We start from the raw sequence: 21176 nt of genomic DNA on the forward strand, positions 1-21176 counted from the left end.
TATTCGCATATGTGTTGTGTTTTGGACCATATTGCAAAATGATAGGAAATGCGATAAAAATAAAGGGTTTTTCTACAGGTTGGATTTGGACCTGGACGTTGGACAACACAAGAAGTCTACACGAGAAAGATGAGAACCAACGGGACCAAAAGAGGGTAGGCCAATCAGCCTAGGACAAATAGGCCGATCGGCCTAGACCATTTCACCATCCAAATACGTCTACATTCGATGAACCATCATTCCAGATAACTTAGACGCGAAGTATGTGATGATTTGCTAAGTCAATCCCGTGATCAAGCTAAGGGAAACCCAAGATTGGAAGGTCAGAAGGCTCGCAGAAGCAACAAATCATGCACGAAGCATATCTCCGTTGCCTGGACTCTGATTGGGGTGAATTTGGTGTCTAAATTGCACGGCTCAAAAAGATCTACAACTTTCATATAGAAAGTTTTGGCGTTTGAGGCCGACAAGGTGGCAAAATCTCCTAGGCCAATTGGCCTGGCCCGTTTCTGACCCCGATCGACGTGCCCTTCGCCCCACAGCACATTTGGACTATAAATATGCCCAATTTTCATCGGCACATGGAATTCATCCACCAGAACTCAACGAAACCTAGGGTATTCACCAGAGGGAGCAAACGGCCGCCGCAAGTCTTCGGAGTTGTCTAGGAGCTAGCTTAGGCCAAACCCTAGCCGCCATGGCCTCCCTGCGCAGTTGTGCCATGGTGGAGTTCAGGAGCTAGTTGTGATCCATGGTATGTACTCGAAGATGATGATCTAAATACATCTATTATGTGAGCAATATTTTTCTTGTCATCCAATTTGTTAGCGACTCATTGCCTCCTTTTATACTTTCTACTTATCATGAATATGCTTGTTCCTTAGTCTAATTCGCCATTAGACTACATAGCATGCTTTATGTAATCATAGTCATTAGATCTAGTATGTTGACCCTTCTTCATAGCTAGACATGTTCATCTGTTTTCGTGCTCTTAAACTGTTTGCGCCGATAGGGGGGATTGTGACGGGGTCAGCTTCCGTGTAAGGTGGGGATTTTCAGGAGGTTGACTGGAGGTAGTAGTTTAAATATTGCTTTAAACGAGATGCATGATATGCTTGCTCGTTGGCAACTAGAAGATGGTAGGCTCTTACTGCCCATGCTGATGTTATATCATATATATCTGTGGATATGATCTACCCTTATTCATGATATCAATCTTTTACAACAAATTGCCTTCATATGCAATCTATGCTTCATCTTAGGATAGATCCGTTAGACTAGATAGAAAACCCTAGCCAGTTCATTATCGATCCACGGATTGATAAACTTTGGATGTAATACTATAAGGGAAAAGCTATAATGATTTGTGCGCTTGCGGTTCACAAATTAGCATGCTAATTGCCCTCAACATGTTCCTTGCCCTTCGTCGAGCTCTTTGAGCTTCCGTTTCTTCCCCACCGATGTCAACAGTGTGTTCATCTTGAGAGATATCATGGTGCCATTCACGTCGAGGGTTCCCATCCCACTGTTCTTCTTCCTGATCGCCATCTTGGTTTGTAAGAACAGCGAAAACTTCCCGTTCTGGTGAGAAGCTTCCCGAACTAGAGGTGATGACTTCCGTAGGCGAAGAGGAGTCCCCTCCTGGTACAGGAGAGTGTCGAGGTAGGTGATGAGGCGTGAATTGTCGTTCTTGGTTAGAGCGGATGGCTTCATGTTGGGCAAGTAGACGAATCTGCCTTTTGGGGTTGATGTGACTATCAAGCCCTCTTGCGGGCCTGATAAAGGAGTCTCCTTGTTCGGATTCGAGTAGTAGTCGAGATCCTTAATCTCATCCGTATCGAATTGCGATCTGGACAAGGCCACATGGTAAACAGTGGCTGCGTTGTGGAGTCCGAACGGGAATCGACTTGGGAAGTAGTCCGACTCGCACAATGGCTGCTGCGACGGCTCATGCAAATCAATCCAACTGGCGGAAGAAGTCGAGTTGTACTCGAATCGTCCCCCCAACCTCTAACTAGGTGAGAAATTGAAATTTCGCCAAAATTCTCAACGAGATCCTCCAGAGCTTTGCGCTGGAGCTTCATGGTCGAGCGCTTCTTCTCTGGGGCTGGCGTAATGTGGCGGCGGAAGCTTCTGGTGCCGTCTGCGATGCAAATCCAGGAACTGAAAATGAACGTCGCGTCTTCCTTAAACGTGATGATTGGCTTAATGATGACTTGTGCCATCGAGTTCGCTAGTGGATTCTCGATGAGATCCCCTACCTGGCGCACTAGCTGTCGGTGTTTAGACCCAGCAACCTACCGAGAGGGGTGCCTAAGGTAGTGTTTTGGTTGGTGGGCCTCGTCGAGATCAAGAACTTAAAGGTAAATGCAGACACACGATTTAGACAGGTTCGGGCCGCTGGATAGCATAATACCCTACGTCCTATGTATTGGTTGTATTGGATTGCTTTGGAGGGGATCCCTGCCTCACCTTATATTCACGGGGGCAGGGTTAGGTCAGTTGGTTACAAGAATACTAGTCAGGTACAATTAGAGAAGTCCTACTCTTATTACAACGAGTACTTTCCTAATCCTCGACTAGTTCCTGTCTTTCCATGTAGACTACGTCGTCCTGCCCCATGGTCTCCATATCAGATACACCTCTGTGTCCAACCCCAAGGTGAACCCATAGATGTATGTACGATAGTGAGAAAAAGGGACAAAATATCTAGAAGTGGAGTGGTTATAGTTATGCTAGGAAAGAAAAAAAAGAGGGAAAGAAAATGGTTGAAAGTAGAATTCTGAACACATCTGAAATTTTGTTTCAAAAGGTAGTAGTGACCCTTTTCTCCCTTTCCCTCCACCACAAATTGAAGCACTCGTTCCTTGAACCCAACCTCCCATATCTAGATCATCCACAACTTCTCTTGTTCCTAGCATCTTAGGGCATGGTTGGGACTAGACCTTAGCATTTTAAGCCTAGCCCAGCCCGAGCCCAATGGGTTTTGGCCCACCCACGTCATCTACCGAGCCGGTGTGGTCAGAGAAAATCAAGCCCGAAAAAATCAGGCCGGCCTAAGCTTACCCAAACAATTAATTTAATTTATTTTTCAACTAAAAAACGGGTGGCCCGAGCCTGACCCGGGTCCGGCCCGAGCCCAATGACGTCCATGGGCAGTTCGTGGGTACCAATTTTTGGCTCGGAATGAACCGGATTTTTGCCGACCCGACCCGAGCCCGCATAATGCTCAGGTCTATTTGGGACTGCTCCACTCCACTAACTCCATCTTTTTTTAGCTCCACTCTACTAGTTTCAGAAAAACATGGGGCGTGTTTAGTTGCCCGATTTTGGACAACCAAAATCACTGCGCCAGCACTGTAGCATACTGTAGTGTTTCGTTTGTATTTGTGAATTATTGTCCAAATATTGACTAATGAGGCTCAAAAGATTCGTCTCGCAAAGTACAACCAAACTGTGCAATTAGTTTTTGATTTCGTCTACATTCATTACTCCATGCATGTACCGTAAGTTTGATGTGATGGGGAATCTTCTTTTTGCATAGTGCCAAAGTTGGGATTTTGGGGTAACTAAAGAAGGCCATGGAGTTTATTAACCTGTTTGGCTAACTACTACTTATTAGTTTTCCCAGTTTTTGATTTCCTGGAAGGTTGTTAAATATTTGAGCCGCTTCCATCTTAAAGTACTTTGATATATAATAATGTTGATTGTTTTAGCCACCACTAATGTATTCAAGAGAAATCGAAGGTTAACGTCTACATTTGAATACTTTTTATATTTAAGACATATCTCCCATACGTGATATATTGTACAGATTTCTCGAGACATAACTATAACTTATGTAAGAAAATTAGTTCGATACAACCACAAAATAACCTACTTAAGACATGACACTAAGGTTGGTAGCCTATTACCATATGGAGATCTTCTCCGGCCTCGGCTCTTTTATTGTCCCTACTTTTTTTTCTTCTTGTTTTCGCCATACTTGAACTCAAACATGAAAACGTTAAGTTCAGATTTAGAATGTTAAACTCAACTTGAAAAAAAAACAATTCAATCAAAAAAGTTATGATTCGAAATTGACAACTTGATTTTAGATTTTATAAAAAAAATCCAAATGAGACTAAATTTTATGAACATTTCCAGGTTAAGTAGCAAGCTTTCCGCTTTTATGCCAGCATGAGTCAAAATTTTGGTTTTGGAATAGTTTCTGTCACCTTGTGACATCCTGGAAGATTTCCATGGAGGTGATCTCCACTATGATTTTTATTGGGATGCAACATATGAAAACAATGTTGTGGCATAGCATGACCGCATGGTTGAGTAGTGTCGGCTCGAGCTCAAAGCAACAAAAGAGAGGGGAAAAAAATTAAACTTAGCAAGATTTCATCAAACTAAAAAATCAAAGATTTTGTGGCACAATAAAAAAGCGAAAAAGGACCATTCAAAGCACCATCCCTATTACTTTTAATTTAAATTAGTTCTTTGCATCAAGCAAAAAAAAGAAAAACTCACCTTTCAACACGCACCTTTGTTATCCTAACTTTTCCATCATGGCTCGAGAGAAGAAAGCTGCAGCATGGTCCGAGTGTATATCTCAAACCTTTGGTCCTTTTGCAAAGGACGCCAATTTCATTGGGTTACATCACCACCAATTAATTTCTTTCCTTTTCATCCATGCCAATGTGTCCATTTCTTCAAACAGGTATGCAGGCTATGTCTCATCAATGGCATCCACAGGAACTGCACGTGTCATTCACGTCCTCAAGATTTTTCTTAGCAAAAAAAAAAGAAATAGATTTGATTCTTTTTTTTAAAAAAAAGTCTCTGCAAGCCTGCAAGTGCTGGATGCAGAAAAACGGCCCGGTTGAATTTTGGAAGAGCAAACCTCGGCGGAGCGAGCAGGGCACGACTGAAGCTCTGACGAGGCCGGTTCGTTTGAAAGTCAGCAGGGACGACGCGACGCGGGGAGGACTCCCTCCTCCTCGGCTTCTACCTCCACAGGTCTCCTCTTCTCCCCTCTCCCTCCCTCCGTCCCCAGCCTTCATTGCCTGAACCCGACCTCTCATCCACCTCAGCAGCCTCCCAGCGAGTCAATCGCCCCCCAACAACGACCCCACTCGGATTTCCTGGGGGCTTCTTTCTCTGATTTTCAGGGAGGTTGCTCTGTGCTTGCGCTGCTTCGTTCTCAAGTCGTCGTCTTCTTCTTGCTCCCGTTAGCGCCTCCTCACGCGTCCTTCTCCCGGATTCATGCCGCGTTAATCCGGATTTTTGGCGATTTTTCATATTTCGGTTGCCGGTTTGAGCTTCCTTCGTTTCTTGGACCCGCCCACAACAGGCGGGGATATCTCCCTGGTTCTTCTTCCATTGGTTAATCTTAATCCAAGTGCTCAGCTCGAGTTTCCACCGGAGTAAGAAGAAGAGCGGAAGAGAAAGAAACAGAGAGAATCGCGGCTTCTCGGAACTCGGATTGCTTCGATTCGATCGGAGGCGGCGTACGGACGCCCGAATCGAATTTCTTGGGAACAGTAACAGAACAAGATTTTTTTTAAAAAAAAGGTCCCATTTTTCCAACGAAAATGAGGCTGGTGGTGCGCGTGATCGAGGCCCGGGGCCTCCCGGCGACGGACGCCGACGGGCCGCGGGACCCCTACGCCAGGGCGCAGCTGGGCAAGCAGCGGGCCAAGACCAAGGTGCTGCGGAAGACGCTCAGCCCCGCCTGGGACGAGGAGTTCGCCTTCCGGGTCGGGGACCTCAGGGATCAGCTCGTCGTCTCCGTGCTCCACGAGGACCGCTACTTCCCCGACGACGTCCTCGGCCAGGTCAAGGTACCCCTCACCGCCGTGCTCGACGCTGAAAACCTCACGCTCGGGACGCAGTGGTACCAGCTGCAGCCCAAGAGCAAGAAGACCAAGCTCAAGGATTGCGGTAAGCACATGTCGCGAAATTATCTTGTTTTATTTATTCTTTCGTTGATGTTCATTCAATTTGTGTTTTTTCCTCCCCTAATTAGTTGCCCATGACAATAGTGTGTTAGTCATACTTTGTACTGGAGTATATCACTAGGAGAGGTTGATGTGCTCATAATTTTGATGCTGGCATGTATTCGTTTGCTGATTATGGCTTTTGCAGGAGAAATTCAGCTCAGCATATCTCTAGCTCAAAATTACTCTGAAGAGACAGTGGCACTTGCACATTGGGCTTCAGATGACCTTGCATCAAATTCAGACAAATCAGCTGAATTAGTGAAAGGATCTTCTTTGCCGAATATTCCAATAGAATTATCCGCAGCAGTATCAGAGAGCGATGAGATACAAGTTATCAAGGAAGATAAATCAAATGGTGGTCCGTCATTTGTTAACAAGCTGTATCAAATTTTTAAACCAAAAGATGCTGAAGCTCCTGCTCCACCTGCCTCCAACCTGGACAGCAGTTCCAATATTCTTGAAGAAACACCATCAACCAGCTCGCAATCTCCTGAGAGGCAGGATCAGGAAGTTAGTGCAACTATGACCTTTGATGAGCTACTGAAGGCCTTTGGTTCTCAGCATGAAGGGAAAGAAATGCCTGAAAATTTGTCAGGTGGAGTACTCCTTGATCAAGTTTATGCTGTTGCACCGAGTGCCTTGAATGCACATCTTTTCTCTCCAAGTTCAGACTTTCTGCAATCGCTAGCAGAGATTCAAGGAACTACTGGTCTTGAAATTCAACAATGGAGACTCGAAAATGATGGTGAAATCTTGAAGAGGGTTGTAAGCTACACAAAAGCTCCTACTAAATTAGTTAAGGCAGTGAAAGCAACAGAGGACATGACATATTTGAAGGCAGATGGAGAGATGTTTGCAGTTTTAGCAGATGTTAGTACTCCTGATGTTCCTTTTGGCAATAATTTCAGAGTGGAGGTTTTAACCTGTATAATGCCAGGGCCTCAACTGCCAGATGATGAACAATCTTCACGTCTTGTAGTCTCTTGGCGCTTAAATTTTCTCCAGAGTACCATGATGAAGAGCATGATTGAAAATGGGGCAAGACAAGGCTTGAAGGATAACTATGTTCAGTTCTCTGAGCTCCTTGTTCGAACTTTTAGGCCGGTTGATACAAAAGATACAACAGACAATAATGAAGTTCTGTCTTCTGTGCAACCAGAGCAAGAATCTGATTGGAAGCTAGCGTTTCGAATATTCGGAAATTTTGCTCTTTTATCCTCAGTTTTTGCATTTGTATATGTTTCTGCTCACATCATTCTTGCAAGTCCTAGTATAATTCAAGGTCTTGAGTTCCCAGGCCTGGACTTGCCAGATTCTGCTGGTGAAGTTGTAGTTTGTGGTGTTCTTGTTCTACAAGGACAGCGTGTCCTAAATATGATTGGACGGTTCATCCAGGCGAAGAGGCAGAGAGGTAGCTTATATCTGGCTTCTTATTGTTTTTTTTAGTGGGATTAGAATATGCGCTTAAGTGTTATTCATTAGAGATTCAGAATTACTATTAGTAGTGGAATTTCATCAGATAAATCCTGCTCTACATGGCACTTAATAGTGACAAGTTTGCGTTTAGCTGTTAGGCCTCAATACAAGTGCTTTCTTAGGCATTTCCTAATTGGAAGAAATGGTTACACTTTGTCTTTTATTCAACATAACTTTCAGGCTTCAATCATCGTTTCGGATTATTAATCTTATAGTCTGCTCGTATTAAAATTTGGATTGGAATGTTTGTTAGGTGATCATGGAGTCAAAGCACAAGGGGATGGCTGGTTGCTGACTGTTGCTCTGATTGAGGGAACCAACCTGGCAGCAACCAAGTCATCTGGCTACTCTGATCCATATGTTGTATTTACATGCAATGGAAAGACAAAGGCAAGTTCAATTAAGTTTCACACCCTTGAGCCTCAATGGAATGGTAAGCTATACTTTTCCCTTTTCTGACATCCACCTGCCATTACAGGATTCACTAGACATACATTATCGAGGGCCTTCTCTTATATATTTTAATTTACCAAAACTTGCAGAAATTTTTGAGTTTGATGCCATGGAAGATCCTCCCTCAGTGATGGAAATAAACGTGTATGATTTCGATGGACCCTTCGATGAAGTTGCTTGCCTTGGTCATGCTGAAGTGAATTTCTTGAAATATAATATATCCGAGCTTGCTGACATTTGGATTCCTCTGAAGGGAAAGCTGGCTCAAGCATGTCAGTCAAAATTACATTTGAGAATATTCTTGAACAATACAAGGGGTACTCAAGTTGTGAAGGATTACCTGGACAAAATGGAGAAAGAAGTTGGCAAAAAGGTAAGGATTTCCTCCCGTGTCATCAAGTGCAAATATCATCCTATCTTGTCTTTATTGACTTACAGAAAATTCATCATGCAGATTGCTGTGAGGTCTCCTCATGCAAATTTGGCATTCCAGAAAATCTTTTCTTTGCCAGCAGAAGAATTTCTTATCAATGACTTTACTTGTCACTTAAAGAGGAAAATGCTAACACAGGTATATGTTCATTCTTTACGATTAATTGCTTTTTGTGCTGCTTTACTATCATACTGTATGTGAGCCTCCATCCATTTTATAGTACTTCAGTACCATGTTCTTGTTATCAAAGTGATCGGATTGAGACACATGAATTGTTACACCAGGGGTTTGAAAATGTACAGATAGTAGTCACACTTTTCACCTTCTATTCCTGATTGTTTGTATTCGTATGATTCAGCTTTGCAATCCTGTTTAAACAATATATTCAACTAATCATCTACTTGTCTTGACTCAGTTGTTCTGATCAATGATCACCAAAAGGCAGAGAATAACCATACTTTAAGATTATGACCGTTTTGTATTTCACATTGCCATGTTACTGTAACTTTACTGAAAACTAAACATGACCTATTTATGTCATCATCTCTGAGAGCTGACTCATGTCTGCCTGTGTTGCAGGGTCGCCTTTTTCTATCCCCAAGAATATTTGGGTTTTACACAAACCTTTTTGGTCACAAAACAAAATTCTTCTTTCTTTGGGAAGATATTGAAGATATCCTAGTGGTTCCTGCAACCCTAGCTTCAATGGGAAGTCCATCTCTGGTAATCATTCTTCGCAAGGGCAGGGGACTGGATGCAAAGCATGGAGCAAAGCAACTGGACAGTGAAGGAAGACTCAAGTTTCATTTCCAGTCTTTTGTCTCATTCAATGTCGCACATAAGTAAGTACATTTTCTTGGATGATACATATGGACCTAATTTGTCACATGTGACTGGCCATCACAAGTGAATTCCTTGAAAAGCACACTTACCTTTCGGTCCATTTACTCCTCACCAATATGATCACTTTCTTCATGATATGTTTGTTCAAAATGCCAATGGCCTGCTTTGCAGAACAATAATGGCACTGTGGAAGGCAAGGTCCTTAACTCCTGAACAAAAAGTTCAGCTTGTAGAAGAGGAATCAGAAACAGAAGATTTCCAAAACGAGGAAGGTGGGTCTTTCTTAGGGATAGAAGATGCCAAAATGTCAGCAGTGTTTTCATCTACAAAACCTTTTGATGTAAGATTCCTTATTTTACATCTGAGACATATTGTGCAATCCACTATGTGCTCCGCAAAGGGTCAAAGAGTTACACTTCACATTGTAATCAACTTTATGTGTCACTAGGTATCAACACTCATGAGCATTTTTGAGGGTGGTCCTTTGGAGCATCGGGTGATGGAGAGAGTTGGCTGTGTGGATTACTCTGTTACAGAATGGGAACCTGTCAGAGCTGATGTTTACCAGAGGCAAGTTCATCATAAGTTCGACAAGAAATCAGAGCGGCATGAGGGAGAAGCAATGAGCACCCAACAGAAGTCCCCTTTGCCTAATAAGAATGGCTGGCTTGTTGAAGAAGTTATGACACTTGAAGGTATTCCAATTGGTGAATGCTTCAATGTAAGAGCCGATTCCTAGTATTTTATTATATATATTTCAATATCTGTTACTATATATCTTGTAACATTCTGACATGCTTCTGTTGTTTCCATGTCACAACTCCCTTTTTTTATGGTCAGTGTCCTTGTTGTCAAGCAATTCAGTATTTATTAGCTTGGTAGTCTTGAATGTTCTTTCTTTAATATTATTTTTCCTTTTTATATAAAAATTCTACTGTCAGCCTGACACACAGTGACGCGTATCTTTTTTTTTCTGGATGCTGCGCACATAGGTACTGTTGTGGATACTGGCCATTTTCTATTTGTTATCTTCTCAATGAAATTACAATGGTTGCTATGTTAAAGGGTCATCTTGATTCTGAATTCCATGTGCATTGCCATTGCAAACTATGCAAAAGCATCAGAGTGTTTACATGTAGTTGCACTTAATAGGGAAAGATGAAAGGCAGTTTCTGTTGTCTTAGGCAACAGTCATCTATTCGTTCATCACTTTATACATTGGAAGTGTTAGTTTTTTACTTGTCAGTTGTCACCTGATTGTGCTGCCCTTTGTGGCTTATCCCTTGCAGCTCCATATTAGATATCAACTGGAGAACAATGCATCCAAGCAGAAGAGTTGTACTGTCCAAGTATCAATTGGCATAGTATGGTTAAAAAGTTGCAAGAATCGGAAGAAGATTACGCAGGACGTAGCATCTAGTGCATCTTCACGCCTCAAGAAGATATTCAGCCAACTCGAGAAGGAATCTATAGCGGCCAAGTAGGAACCCCTTTTTGTCCACGCCCTACTTTTGCTGATGCACATGCATACAGATCACCAGGAAGCATGTTCTGGCAAAATGGTGGTTCCTACGACGCCTTGCTGCCATGCTGAGCAAATATCAGTGATATCATGAGGAACTTTCAACATAAGGCAAAGCCCTCAGCAAGAATTTTACACGGCAAGGGCCTCATCGCAAAATTTTAGATTGGAGAACTAACTGCAGGTGCAGAGCCTGGAATGTTCAGATGTTGTTCTGACTTCTACAAAACGTTACAGAATTGGAATCTTGCCTACACCCTTTTAGTTAGATTAGAGGCACAGGTAGAGTTTAGGAATCACAGAAAACCTAACTGTTTATTTCCCTCCCTGCACTCCTGCAAAGGATGCATTATCTGTTGTTACGAACAAGATTGAAAGGAAAATAATACCATAACTGTTGTTCCCTCCATGTTACAACGATGGACTGGACTGTATTAGTTTTCTATCCCTCAAGGCCTCAAGAGTTACAGCGATGTTGCAATGATTCATGCCTACGGGAATCAAACCTTTGCCTTCTTTTCTTCTGGATGCTATAATCTTTTATTTGGTGAATAAAGATATTGAATGAACTTATGTGTGTGAACAATGCAGAATAGCTGATGTTGATGTTGTTGTTGTTGCTGCTGCCATATCAAGGAGTTTAGTGCAAATTCTGTCTAGAAGATTAGGTTGAACTGTTGTTTCATGCTACTGCATGAGATGATTATGCTAAACATTACTGCAGCTAATGTTTTTTTGTTGAGTTGATATATGGTACAAATCAGTACAATGTTACAAAAGCACACGAGGATTTATAAGAGATGAACTTACTTTCTTCTCTTCTTCTCCTTGTATTGTGTGATATCCCTGTCACTTCTGGGTTTGACATCCCAGATTATGCTTCGCAAGCTGCATCAGATTGGGCTGCTGAAAAGCATGAGCCATGAACCCTATACTAATTATATAATGAAACACAAAAAGAAGGTCTAATCAGGGGCGGATCCAAAACGGGGCTGCACCCCGGGCTAAGTTGCTGAATCACAGTCAAAACAGTCTAATCTTGCCTCATAAACCTCCTTTTGTTAGGCTAAATACCACATATGTTAAAGGGACTACATGGGCTCGCCCCGGGCTGCAGCCTGGGCAGCTCGGGCCCTAGATCCGCCCCTGGGTCTAATTATGTGCAAACAAAACTATGGAATAACAGCAATCAGATTCCAGATCCACTTACGAGCATTTAAATTGTTATACATATTACAATTTACAATTACTTGTGGTTAATTACTTCTTGAACACGATACCAACTACATTACTTGGCACATGTTCAACCTAACACCCAAGACAAACAGAAAGAAGGCAAGACTGCTCCTACCTTTTATTCACTTCACAACATGTATCCAGTCTGAAGATTTTATTGATTACAATTTATGAATAAAACAGGAGGAAAACCTGGCCCCCTTATACCATATCCTCTGGACTGATAACATGGGTTAAAATTATTAGAGTAAATTGCACCCACCGTACAACAACTTATCAAGTGGGTGCAGATTGGTCCAACAACTCGTAAATGCTCAAGCTAGTGCAATAACTTGACAGGTGGGTATAAATTGGTCCAAGAACTTGTAAAAGTGTCAAATTAGTGCAATAACTTGATAAATTGGTGCATCCACAGTCAAAATGTTATAACAAGTAACATATTTACTAATGCCGGATCAGAGTATATTCACAGAATAAATTATTGAGCATTATTTGACCATTGATATTCGCGTCACAATGTCACTGTATTTGGCCAAAACAAAAACCTTTTGTGTTTAAGAAATTAATGTTATTTCTTCATATTAATTATTTTTATACAATGATTTAATTTTGATTAGAAATATTTAATTCATGTTCAATATAAGTTCACCCTCACTATGTTCTTACAAATTTATTATATGTTGCACAAAAAAACCCAATATGTTAATACATACTAAAAATACCTTTTAAAAATTTGGTTTAAATATTTTTTAAAGCATCATGAGCTAAAATAATAGAAACAGACATGTTGCTTCACAGTTGTTAAATACATGAGTAGAAGTGCAGAAAAAAAATCTAAGCTCCATGATCTCTCTTGTGGACTTTAGTCTTTTGATAATGCCAATAGCCTAATCCTAAAATTTTATTCAATTTTTAACTAATGAATAAATAAGTTATATACATAGTTGGCTATGATCAACAAATTTTATTGACAAAAATTAAAAATTATTGTACAAAAGAAAATTCACATGTCCATCTTTGCTTAATACATTTTCGCTGTAATGTTTGGACCGTAGGTGCACCAATTTGCCAAGTTATTGCACTAATTTGACCATTTATAAGTTGTTGGACCAATTTGCACTCACCAGATTATTGTACTAAATTGAGCTCTTTACAAGTTGTTGGACCGATTTGCACACACCTGACAAGTTGTTGTATGGTGGTGCAATTTACTTAAATTGTATCCTTATTTAGTATCTTGCCTGCTTTACTCGAATAAGTATGTAAGAAGTTGGTGTAACTGAAAAGTACTCTCACCAGATAACCAACAGTTAGCTAGCGTGCCTAAACAATATCACGATCAAGAATATTTTGTCAGCTTCAATGACAGTGCTCGTCAACATTTTGTCCTGCTCTATTTTTTCTTCGAAGCATAGTTTGCGAGGATTTGAATCCGATTGGACAGGTTTTACCGCAATAAAACATAACCAACTATTTGTTTTGACTTTTCTAAATTCATTAATTTTACTATGTATCCGTCCCAAATTACTATTCGTTTTGATTTTTCTAAATACATTACTTTTACTATGTATCTAGACATACCTATATATATAGGTGTATGTCAAAAGATGTGTATAGTAATTTGGAATGGAGGGAGTATATCCTTGAAATATGTTTCATACTCTTTTTTCTCCTTTTATTTTATTATAATATAAAAAGAAAACTCATGGTCCAATGTTGTGAAATGGTTTGAGGAGGTGCCGTATGCCCATTTTTGCAGGGATTGTCTAGTATAGTTTGAAAAAACTCTCTCTTTTGGGGCTTTTCTCTCGGCAGTGCCTGTGAGCTTAGAGTTACATCCCTTTTATTTTACACCAATTCAGAGTTCCATCCTGAAATGGTCCGTTTCAATTTTTTTTAAAAAGAACAAGAAATGGTGGGACGTGGGAGAACTCCAATACCAATATGGATTTGAAAAAGTAAAAAAAAGAAAAGAAAAGATCAGAACCCTCAGCCGAGACCGGCTTAATTCGATGTGGACTGGGCCAGCTAAATGGGCTTTATGTGCTGTTTAGTCTGTTATATCTCGTGGCAGAGGCCAAAATGTTTTCCTGCATCGACGCGCCCACCCACGCGGCCACGCCAGTACGCCACGAGCACGCCGCCGCCTGCCCCGTCTCTCCCCGCTTTCATTCCCTTTCGCGTTCGCCTGCTCGCTTGCCTGTGCCGGCCCTCGGTTGCCCACCTCGACGTCCAAACCCTAACCCTAGTTCGGTTCTCTCACCCCCCGCAACGCATCGAAATCCCTCGTTCCCCGACCGATGGGGAGGAGGAAGGAGCGCCGCCTGGCGGCCATGGCCGCGGCGGGCCGCAGGGTCAAGCTCGACCTCTTCCTCGATCCCTCCCCCGGTAAGTTCCGTTGCCCGCCCGCTTTGGTTGGTTCGATCTGGTTGCGTTCGACCGCGTGATGCGTCCCAGCTTTTCGACATGGTTTGGGAGTTGAGATCGATCTATGATTGCTCGCCTTAACTGTCTAGCTTGTAAAGCGCTCAATCTCGATTCTGCTTGATTAGGACGAACACTAGGAGCTAATTGTGGCCTGCACCTAGTGTTTCACGATTAGGGTTTGTATGGTCTTCTGAATCCACCCATCCTGAATGAGTGGACGCAGTGACCTTATCTTGAGCAGCTGGATTTAGGCTAAGTTGTTTGATCTACTCTCATTTTCGGGCAGCAAGATGCTGATTAGCCGTTCACTCTTTTAGTTGGTCTTATCAGTAGAATCTGGTTGCTGTGAAAATCGATGTCAAGGTAAAACTTATTGTGCACAAACAAGGCAATAATACTGGGCATTTTTTTTTGTGTCGTTCATCTTTTTCTACATTATTTCAACATTCATCAAGCCAGTTGCAGTTTCAGTGGTATAGCGAGAAATACTGTAGTCGCAATTCCTTCTGCTGCTAGTCTGTTACAAAGCATAATTAAATTGCCTACTATTTTAGGAAACAGTGTAAGGTGATGGTCAAACCTACCAAATGTGCGAACCCAAAGAATGAAATCATTTCTAGTATTAAACCTTTTTGACTTACCAACATATAATTGCCAACCTTCTTTTTTCAGACGCAAGTAACAGAACTATAGCTGGATAGGTTCATTACCACAATGGACCAAAGCACATTGAAGCATTGCAACACTGTCCTTATGTTTGAAAGTTTCAATCACGTTTTGAATTTTACATTACTAGAGAACATAATCTTGGAACTAGGATGGTAGATGTGATCTAGCATCCATGCTGAGGCATACCTGACCTTGCCATTTGGGGGGATTAGTGACAGGAAACAGTGGTTCTGCCTCTGCCAGTACTGGCTACGGCTATGGCAATAAATGGGCTTTGAGGGTCTAATGGTGCAGGGTAAGTTATTGGTTACTGGTTAGTCGCCTCAATAAATGAAACAATAAAAACGGAGGCAGCCTAATACCATATGCTAGTTGAGGTGACGAAAAACTGAGGTTGGATTTTCCTCAAGGATGGGCATCATAACTGTTTGCATCAGCTGTTTATAGTAGTAGGTATCTAATGTTTGGATGTATTTTATTCATATTAGTGATTCAACACCTGTAACAGTAGATATACTGAATATTAGTAAGATCTGGCAATTAAGACATACCATCTGCATCATCTGTTAGCCTTCCAATAGATTGTGATATATCTCCACACGTAAGCTGACTCCTGATCTTGCAGGAGAGGCATCACAGAAAGAGGGAATAGGAGGTGAAATCCGTGACCAACAGACTGTGGTTCCCACTTCACCATCTTCTTCAGGTGGGTTTCATCAATTTCCTTCCAAGGGATATGTAAAGGAGACATGCCTATGGATTATGGAACATAAATATGGTGGAAATTTGGATTTGTTGTACAAGCATGTATGCCCTCCGCATGTCTGGTTCTGAGATACATGTAGGGTTGCCGGCCTGCAAGGAACATTGACTAATTCTTCAGACCGAGTTGCCACTGTCAAAATTGAGTGAATGCCTACGGGTAATTTCTCATTTGGCAGCATCTAAGCGTGGGGATTTCAGGATGTGATTGTTCCCTCCTCGGTTCGTATGTCTCTTTCTTTGTATGTAGCTCCTAACCTGGTCTTCTTATTTATGGCCACATATTAATAATTTTAACCAACTTTCTGATTTAATTTTACACACTGTTGATATCATCATGTATGCTTCAGAAAAGAATTGCAATGTATATTGTCATATACAATCCTTTTCTTTTCTAACTTTTGCATGTATTTTATTTTTCAGATAAAAAGGAGAATCCTTTAGCATTGCTTGGGCAATATAGTGATGATGAAGAAGAGGATGAAGAAGCAGCAGATCAACCCACTGGTGAAGCTAAGGGGAGTCCAGGGGATGCAAGTGCTCAGGTAATTCCACCTTCTCACTGTGCATGTCATGTCCCAAATAACCTTCTTGGGTTAAACATATAGTTCTAGTCTTTTTTTTTTTTACTATAGGTCCCGAATAGCTGAAGCCAGTGAAAAATGCTGATAAGGCTCAAGCCTCCAATAAGCTAGCCTTAGATTCATTGATCTTATTTCTTTCCATAAGTAAATTTTGTTAATTTATATTATTCAAACCATTTGTGCTTCTTGCAATGCTTTTTGTTCACCTTCTTGGTCAACTGCATCTCTCTTTTCAAACAGAGGACATTATTGCAGCTAAGGAGTATAAGTTCGCTGCTTTGCTGATTTTTGTTATTCTTGTATGTTTTCTTATTACAGACAACTATTGAGCATGCCAACACACCTGGTGATAACGGTAATGCACAAACCGAACCATCAGGTACTGTTGGTGATCAACAAGAAGCACCTGAAGCTGGTGATGTTAAGAACTATACTCAAGGTGTTTCTGAAGGAAAGACTCTTGTTCCTGAGCCAACTCTGCAAGAAGAGAATGTGACAGCAGCTGGATCTGTTCCTGATTCATCTGGCATGCAAATTGTTGCCGATATTGGTGGAAATTGGAAAGCAGTAATGCATGAACAGAGTAATCAGTGTTATTACTGGAACACAGTTACTGGAGAAACTTCTTGGGAGATACCAAACGGATTAGCTTCAGGAGTTGCATCTGTATCTGTTCCTACTCAAATGGACTATTCAATAGAAGGTCAAGCCCATGTCCTTCCCCACAACACTCTGGAAGCATATCCAAGTGACATGTCTGTTGGTAATGGCGCAGCAACTTATGCTACTTTTGGAATGGCATGTGGAAGTGCACAGGTTACTCAAGATGCTTATACTTATACTGCACCTGTCGCGAGTCATGAGTCTATGGACATTGATCCCTTGTATCTTGCAAAATATGGCGAGGATTTGCTGCAAAGATTGAACCTGCTGCAGAGGTGCTTATTATTTTCTTTTGTTATACTTTGCATGCATTCTTGTTGCTAGAGTGTAGAAAACTAATAAGTTATATAATTGTAGGCTCCATGGTTCGAACGAAGGTATTGAATTGTTAAGAAGAGAAATTGGGATACGAATATCAGATTGCAATGCACTCTCATCATATGGATCTTCTTTGCTGCCGTTGTGGTTGCATGCTGAGGTGCACCTTAAGCAACTAGACTCTTCTGTTTCCAAGTTGGAAATGAACTATCGTGCAGAAACAGAACCTATAGATTCAAAAACAGAGGTTGCTGAACACAAGACACCAGAAGCTGATATGATAGCACTCTCCAATGGTGAGGCTTTGAAATCTGAGCTTAGTGCTGGGATTACTATTGATGAAAATGTTAAGATTGATAAGCCAGCTTCAACATCATCTGCTCAAAGCTCACAAGATAAGGATGCTGCAGCAGTTACTTCAAAATTTGAATCTGACAATGATGAAGATATGGATGTGGAAATGGAAGTTGATGAAGATGGTGTTGAAGAGCAGGTACATTGCAGTTCTGAACCTAACAAGGAGCATCCTCCACCAGAACAAGTGAGTTCACCTGATTTACCACCTTTGGAAGGTCCTAGTCCTCCGGAGGATAATGATGTCCCTCCGCCTCCACCAGAGGAGGAATGGATTCCACCTCCACCACCTGATAATGAACCAGCTCCTCCTGCTCCTCCAGCTCCCCCAGAAGAGCCAGTTGCATCATACATTCATGCTGATACAGTTGCTCAGCCATATGTAGCTCAAGCAAATGTTGGTTATACACTTTCAGGAATGGAGTACTATGCTACTGTTGGTACAGAAGGTACAACTGCCAATTACTATATGCAAGTGAGTGAGCCCCATGCCCTTCAAGCTCAGCAGCATTCTTATTATGCACCAGTATCTGGAAGTGGCTTATCTGTTCCCGTTGATGGCACATCTATTGCCCCAGAATCTTACTATACCTATCCTTCAGTCACTATGGCTGCCAGCGGAGTAGCAGCCGAACATTCTGGATACTATGCTTCATCAACCTCTGCCATTTCTAGTGCGGCAGATATCAAAACAAGCTCAGCTTCTCTTGTTTCTGCAAATAGCAATTTGGATCCCAAAGGGCCTGATAAGGTTATATCCAAGGATGCAAGTATTGCGCCTCTGTCCCAAGCAGTAGTAGCAACATCAGCTGCAGGAACAACATCCTTAGTTGGAAGTTCTACGCAGTCTTCTACTAGTTCTACGCAGGCTAAAGGTAATTCTTTTCTGAATATCTTTATTGAGGCAATTCATCTGACCCTATTGGTCATGGTTACTCCATCACATTGTTTGACCTTTTGTGCTGTTTTGTAGTTATTCGCAGTAAGAAGCGGGCTGTTGCTGTTACATCATCCCTGAGGTCTAATAAGAAGGTTTCCAGTCTGGTGGATAAGGTAGCTCTCTATAACGATCCACTCAATGCTATTGTCACATATGCATGCGAATATAGGTGGCTTGCGCCCCTAACTATGCTAGTACTACCACATGCACGCACCACCCTTCCCAAGATGATGCTTAAATTTACAAAATATTTTGAACATCTTCCTGTCTATTCATGGAACGGAATCAGCAAGTGCTAGTTTCATTTACTTGGCTGCTTGATATATGTTCTGAAATCTCAACTATCCTTTTTGATCAACAAGTAGGGAGCACCTTTTCAGCTAGTTTTCTTGTGTGCATTTTACGTTTTGTTGCCTGGTTATTTTTTAGTTTCATGGTTACAATTTGTTAGTTTATAGGTTTAAACTGAGGTGAGTAGTGATGTATAGATAACTGGTGCCCTGGCAATATTGTTTTGGTAAAGCATCTTATTTCGTTTTTTTAAACAGTGGAAAGCTGCAAAAGAGGAACTTCGTGATGAAGAGGAAGAGGAACCTGAAAGTGCTTTGGAGGCTTTAGAAAGGAAGCGTCAAAAGGAAATAGAGGTACCTCCCTTTGAAGTACTCATGCGCAAAAATTTCTCCAAAGCTTTCTGAATCTAAATTATGGTCGATTTGTTCCAGGAATGGCGGAAACAGCAGATAGCTAGTGGGGAAGCTCAGGAAAATGCCAATTTCGTTCCTGTTCGTGGTGATTGGTACTGTTTCTTTACCTTATGATAGTTGAGTCTAGTACCTTGATACCATAAGTTTATGGCCTTTGTCATGGACATGGCCCAATCTGTTCACCATTTCATGGCCTCTGATATCCTATTTACTGGAAAGTATACTCTTAATGTTTTACTTTCAAACCGAAAGAAACATTTCTAGAAACAGAGTCAACCTTCCTGCATCTAAAATTTTATTAAAAGGAGGTGTTCACACTGACTCCAGTACTTACATTTTTCATCTTACTAGGTTTGTCTGCCCTGCCTAGTGCCTACTAATTTCTTTTAATATTTTGCAGACATGTATAGCGTATTCTTATGTTGATCTTCCCTTGCATCAAGTGATTTGCTTTTTCTTGTTAAGTGTATCTAAAATTGATACAACATCTTTGTTCTATATGTTCTCTGCCTGGCACCAACAGTAATTGGTTTGAGTAGCCAAAACACCTGTGAGAAAGCTTTTAGGTTGGTGACATAGCTGAATATGTTAGTTGGTGGTGCCTGGTTCTTGAGACGTGGTGGAACATGTTAGTTTAACATTTTCATCTTCTCTGGTACACCCATGTTAGTTTGACATACCTGAAGAACATGTTAGACTTGGTGGACCTGTTTGCTTTGTAGGTGTTCTCATTTGGAAGTTTTGTGATTTAGCTCAAATTTGAACTTGAACCCAATACTCCCAATGAAATGCGCCTTATGCAATAAGCGTAAAATGACATGATTAGTTTATGTTCTTCAGGTTACATGCCCCGTGTTTAGCTACCATTTAAGAATAGGCTGTTCGGAGACAATAGTTTGCCTTTGATTACCGACCCATTATGAGCACAGCTGACAACCTATATTCTGAATCTGAAGTTTATGAATAGCGACATGGTTTCTTGTATTGATTTAACTGGGTAGCTGCTATAGTCCTGACTCTTTGAATTTCTTTGTAGGCGTGATCGTGTGAAACGCAGAAGAGCTGAAGTAAAAAAGGAGTCAAAAGAGTCTGCTGCTGCATCCTTACAGCACAATGGGTCACCTGATCTTGCAGAGCTCTCCAAGGGTCTTCCTTCTGGTTGGCAGGTTATGCCTCTTCACTTGATTGATATACTGAGGCTGTCTTTGATGTTGTGCATACCGGGAGTTGTAGCTTGCAAGATTTGCATATCTATTGCATCCGATCCAAATAAGCTAACGACAGCAGTCATTACCCATTTGTGTATCCTGTGGTCCAGTGTGCTGTAAAACCTTGTTCATATGCCATTGTGTTTACAAAGAAGGTACTGACATTCGTTACCTCACCGTGCAGGCATACTTGGATGAATCTACTAAGCAGGTCTATTACGGGAACAGCCTCACATCGGAGACGTCCTGGGAGCGGCCAACGAAATGAAAATAGGACTGGTCAGTCTCCAACCTAGGCAGTCAACCAAATGAAGATAGGACTACCTTGATCATGCATGTAGCATCAGCTGTATGGTCGGCTGCTCAGTTTTTGTTGTAGATATCTCCTTGTGCCCTTAAAAAAGAAAGAACAAATGTTGAGAATGATCACGGAAAGTAAAGTTTTTATGAAAAATTTCCCTTTCGCTTCAATGGGAGGATAGCACCAAAGCTTGCCGGAGGAACTATACGAATCGTTTAGTACTGGGATGAGCTTGGGCTTGTCCCTTGCACACTTAAAGGTAAACTAGACGATTCAACCTTTCGTAGTTTTCCAGG

General features: G+C 41.5%; 2 protein-coding genes across 4 annotated transcripts; both read left to right on the top strand.

Moving 5' to 3' along the window:
- The first annotated feature begins 4840 nt into the window (after positions 1 to 4840).
- LOC117852605 (C2 and GRAM domain-containing protein At1g03370) lies at positions 4841 to 11123 on the top strand. Of its 3 annotated transcripts, none has more exons than XM_034734767.2 (10): positions 4845 to 5004; positions 5079 to 5928; positions 6133 to 7398; positions 7717 to 7896; positions 8006 to 8289; positions 8371 to 8487; positions 8929 to 9191; positions 9364 to 9532; positions 9641 to 9913; positions 10482 to 11123. In XM_034734767.2, exons 2-10 carry the CDS (start codon positions 5580 to 5582, stop codon positions 10674 to 10676), a joined length of 3096 nt encoding a protein of 1031 aa, XP_034590658.1. In that variant the 5' UTR covers positions 4845 to 5004; positions 5079 to 5579; the 3' UTR covers positions 10677 to 11123. The 3 variants fall into 3 exon arrangements, with proteins under 3 accessions (XP_034590657.1, XP_034590658.1, XP_034590659.1); XM_034734768.2 differs by having other exon boundaries at positions 5082 to 5928; XM_034734766.2 differs by having other exon boundaries at positions 4841 to 5928.
- Positions 11124 to 14060: 2937 nt separating this feature from the next.
- LOC117854132 (uncharacterized) lies at positions 14061 to 21050 on the top strand. The gene is made up of 10 exons (XM_034736426.2): positions 14061 to 14338; positions 15672 to 15752; positions 16232 to 16353; positions 16711 to 17330; positions 17413 to 18602; positions 18701 to 18780; positions 19216 to 19311; positions 19390 to 19463; positions 20408 to 20537; positions 20764 to 21050. Exons 1-10 carry the CDS (start codon positions 14251 to 14253, stop codon positions 20845 to 20847), a joined length of 2565 nt encoding a protein of 854 aa, XP_034592317.1. The 5' UTR covers positions 14061 to 14250; the 3' UTR covers positions 20848 to 21050.
- The last annotated feature ends 126 nt before the right edge of the window (positions 21051 to 21176 follow it).

Source organism: Setaria viridis, chromosome 4, assembly GCF_005286985.2.
Source record: "Setaria viridis chromosome 4, Setaria_viridis_v4.0, whole genome shotgun sequence".
NCBI lineage: Eukaryota > Viridiplantae > Streptophyta > Magnoliopsida > Poales > Poaceae > Setaria > Setaria viridis.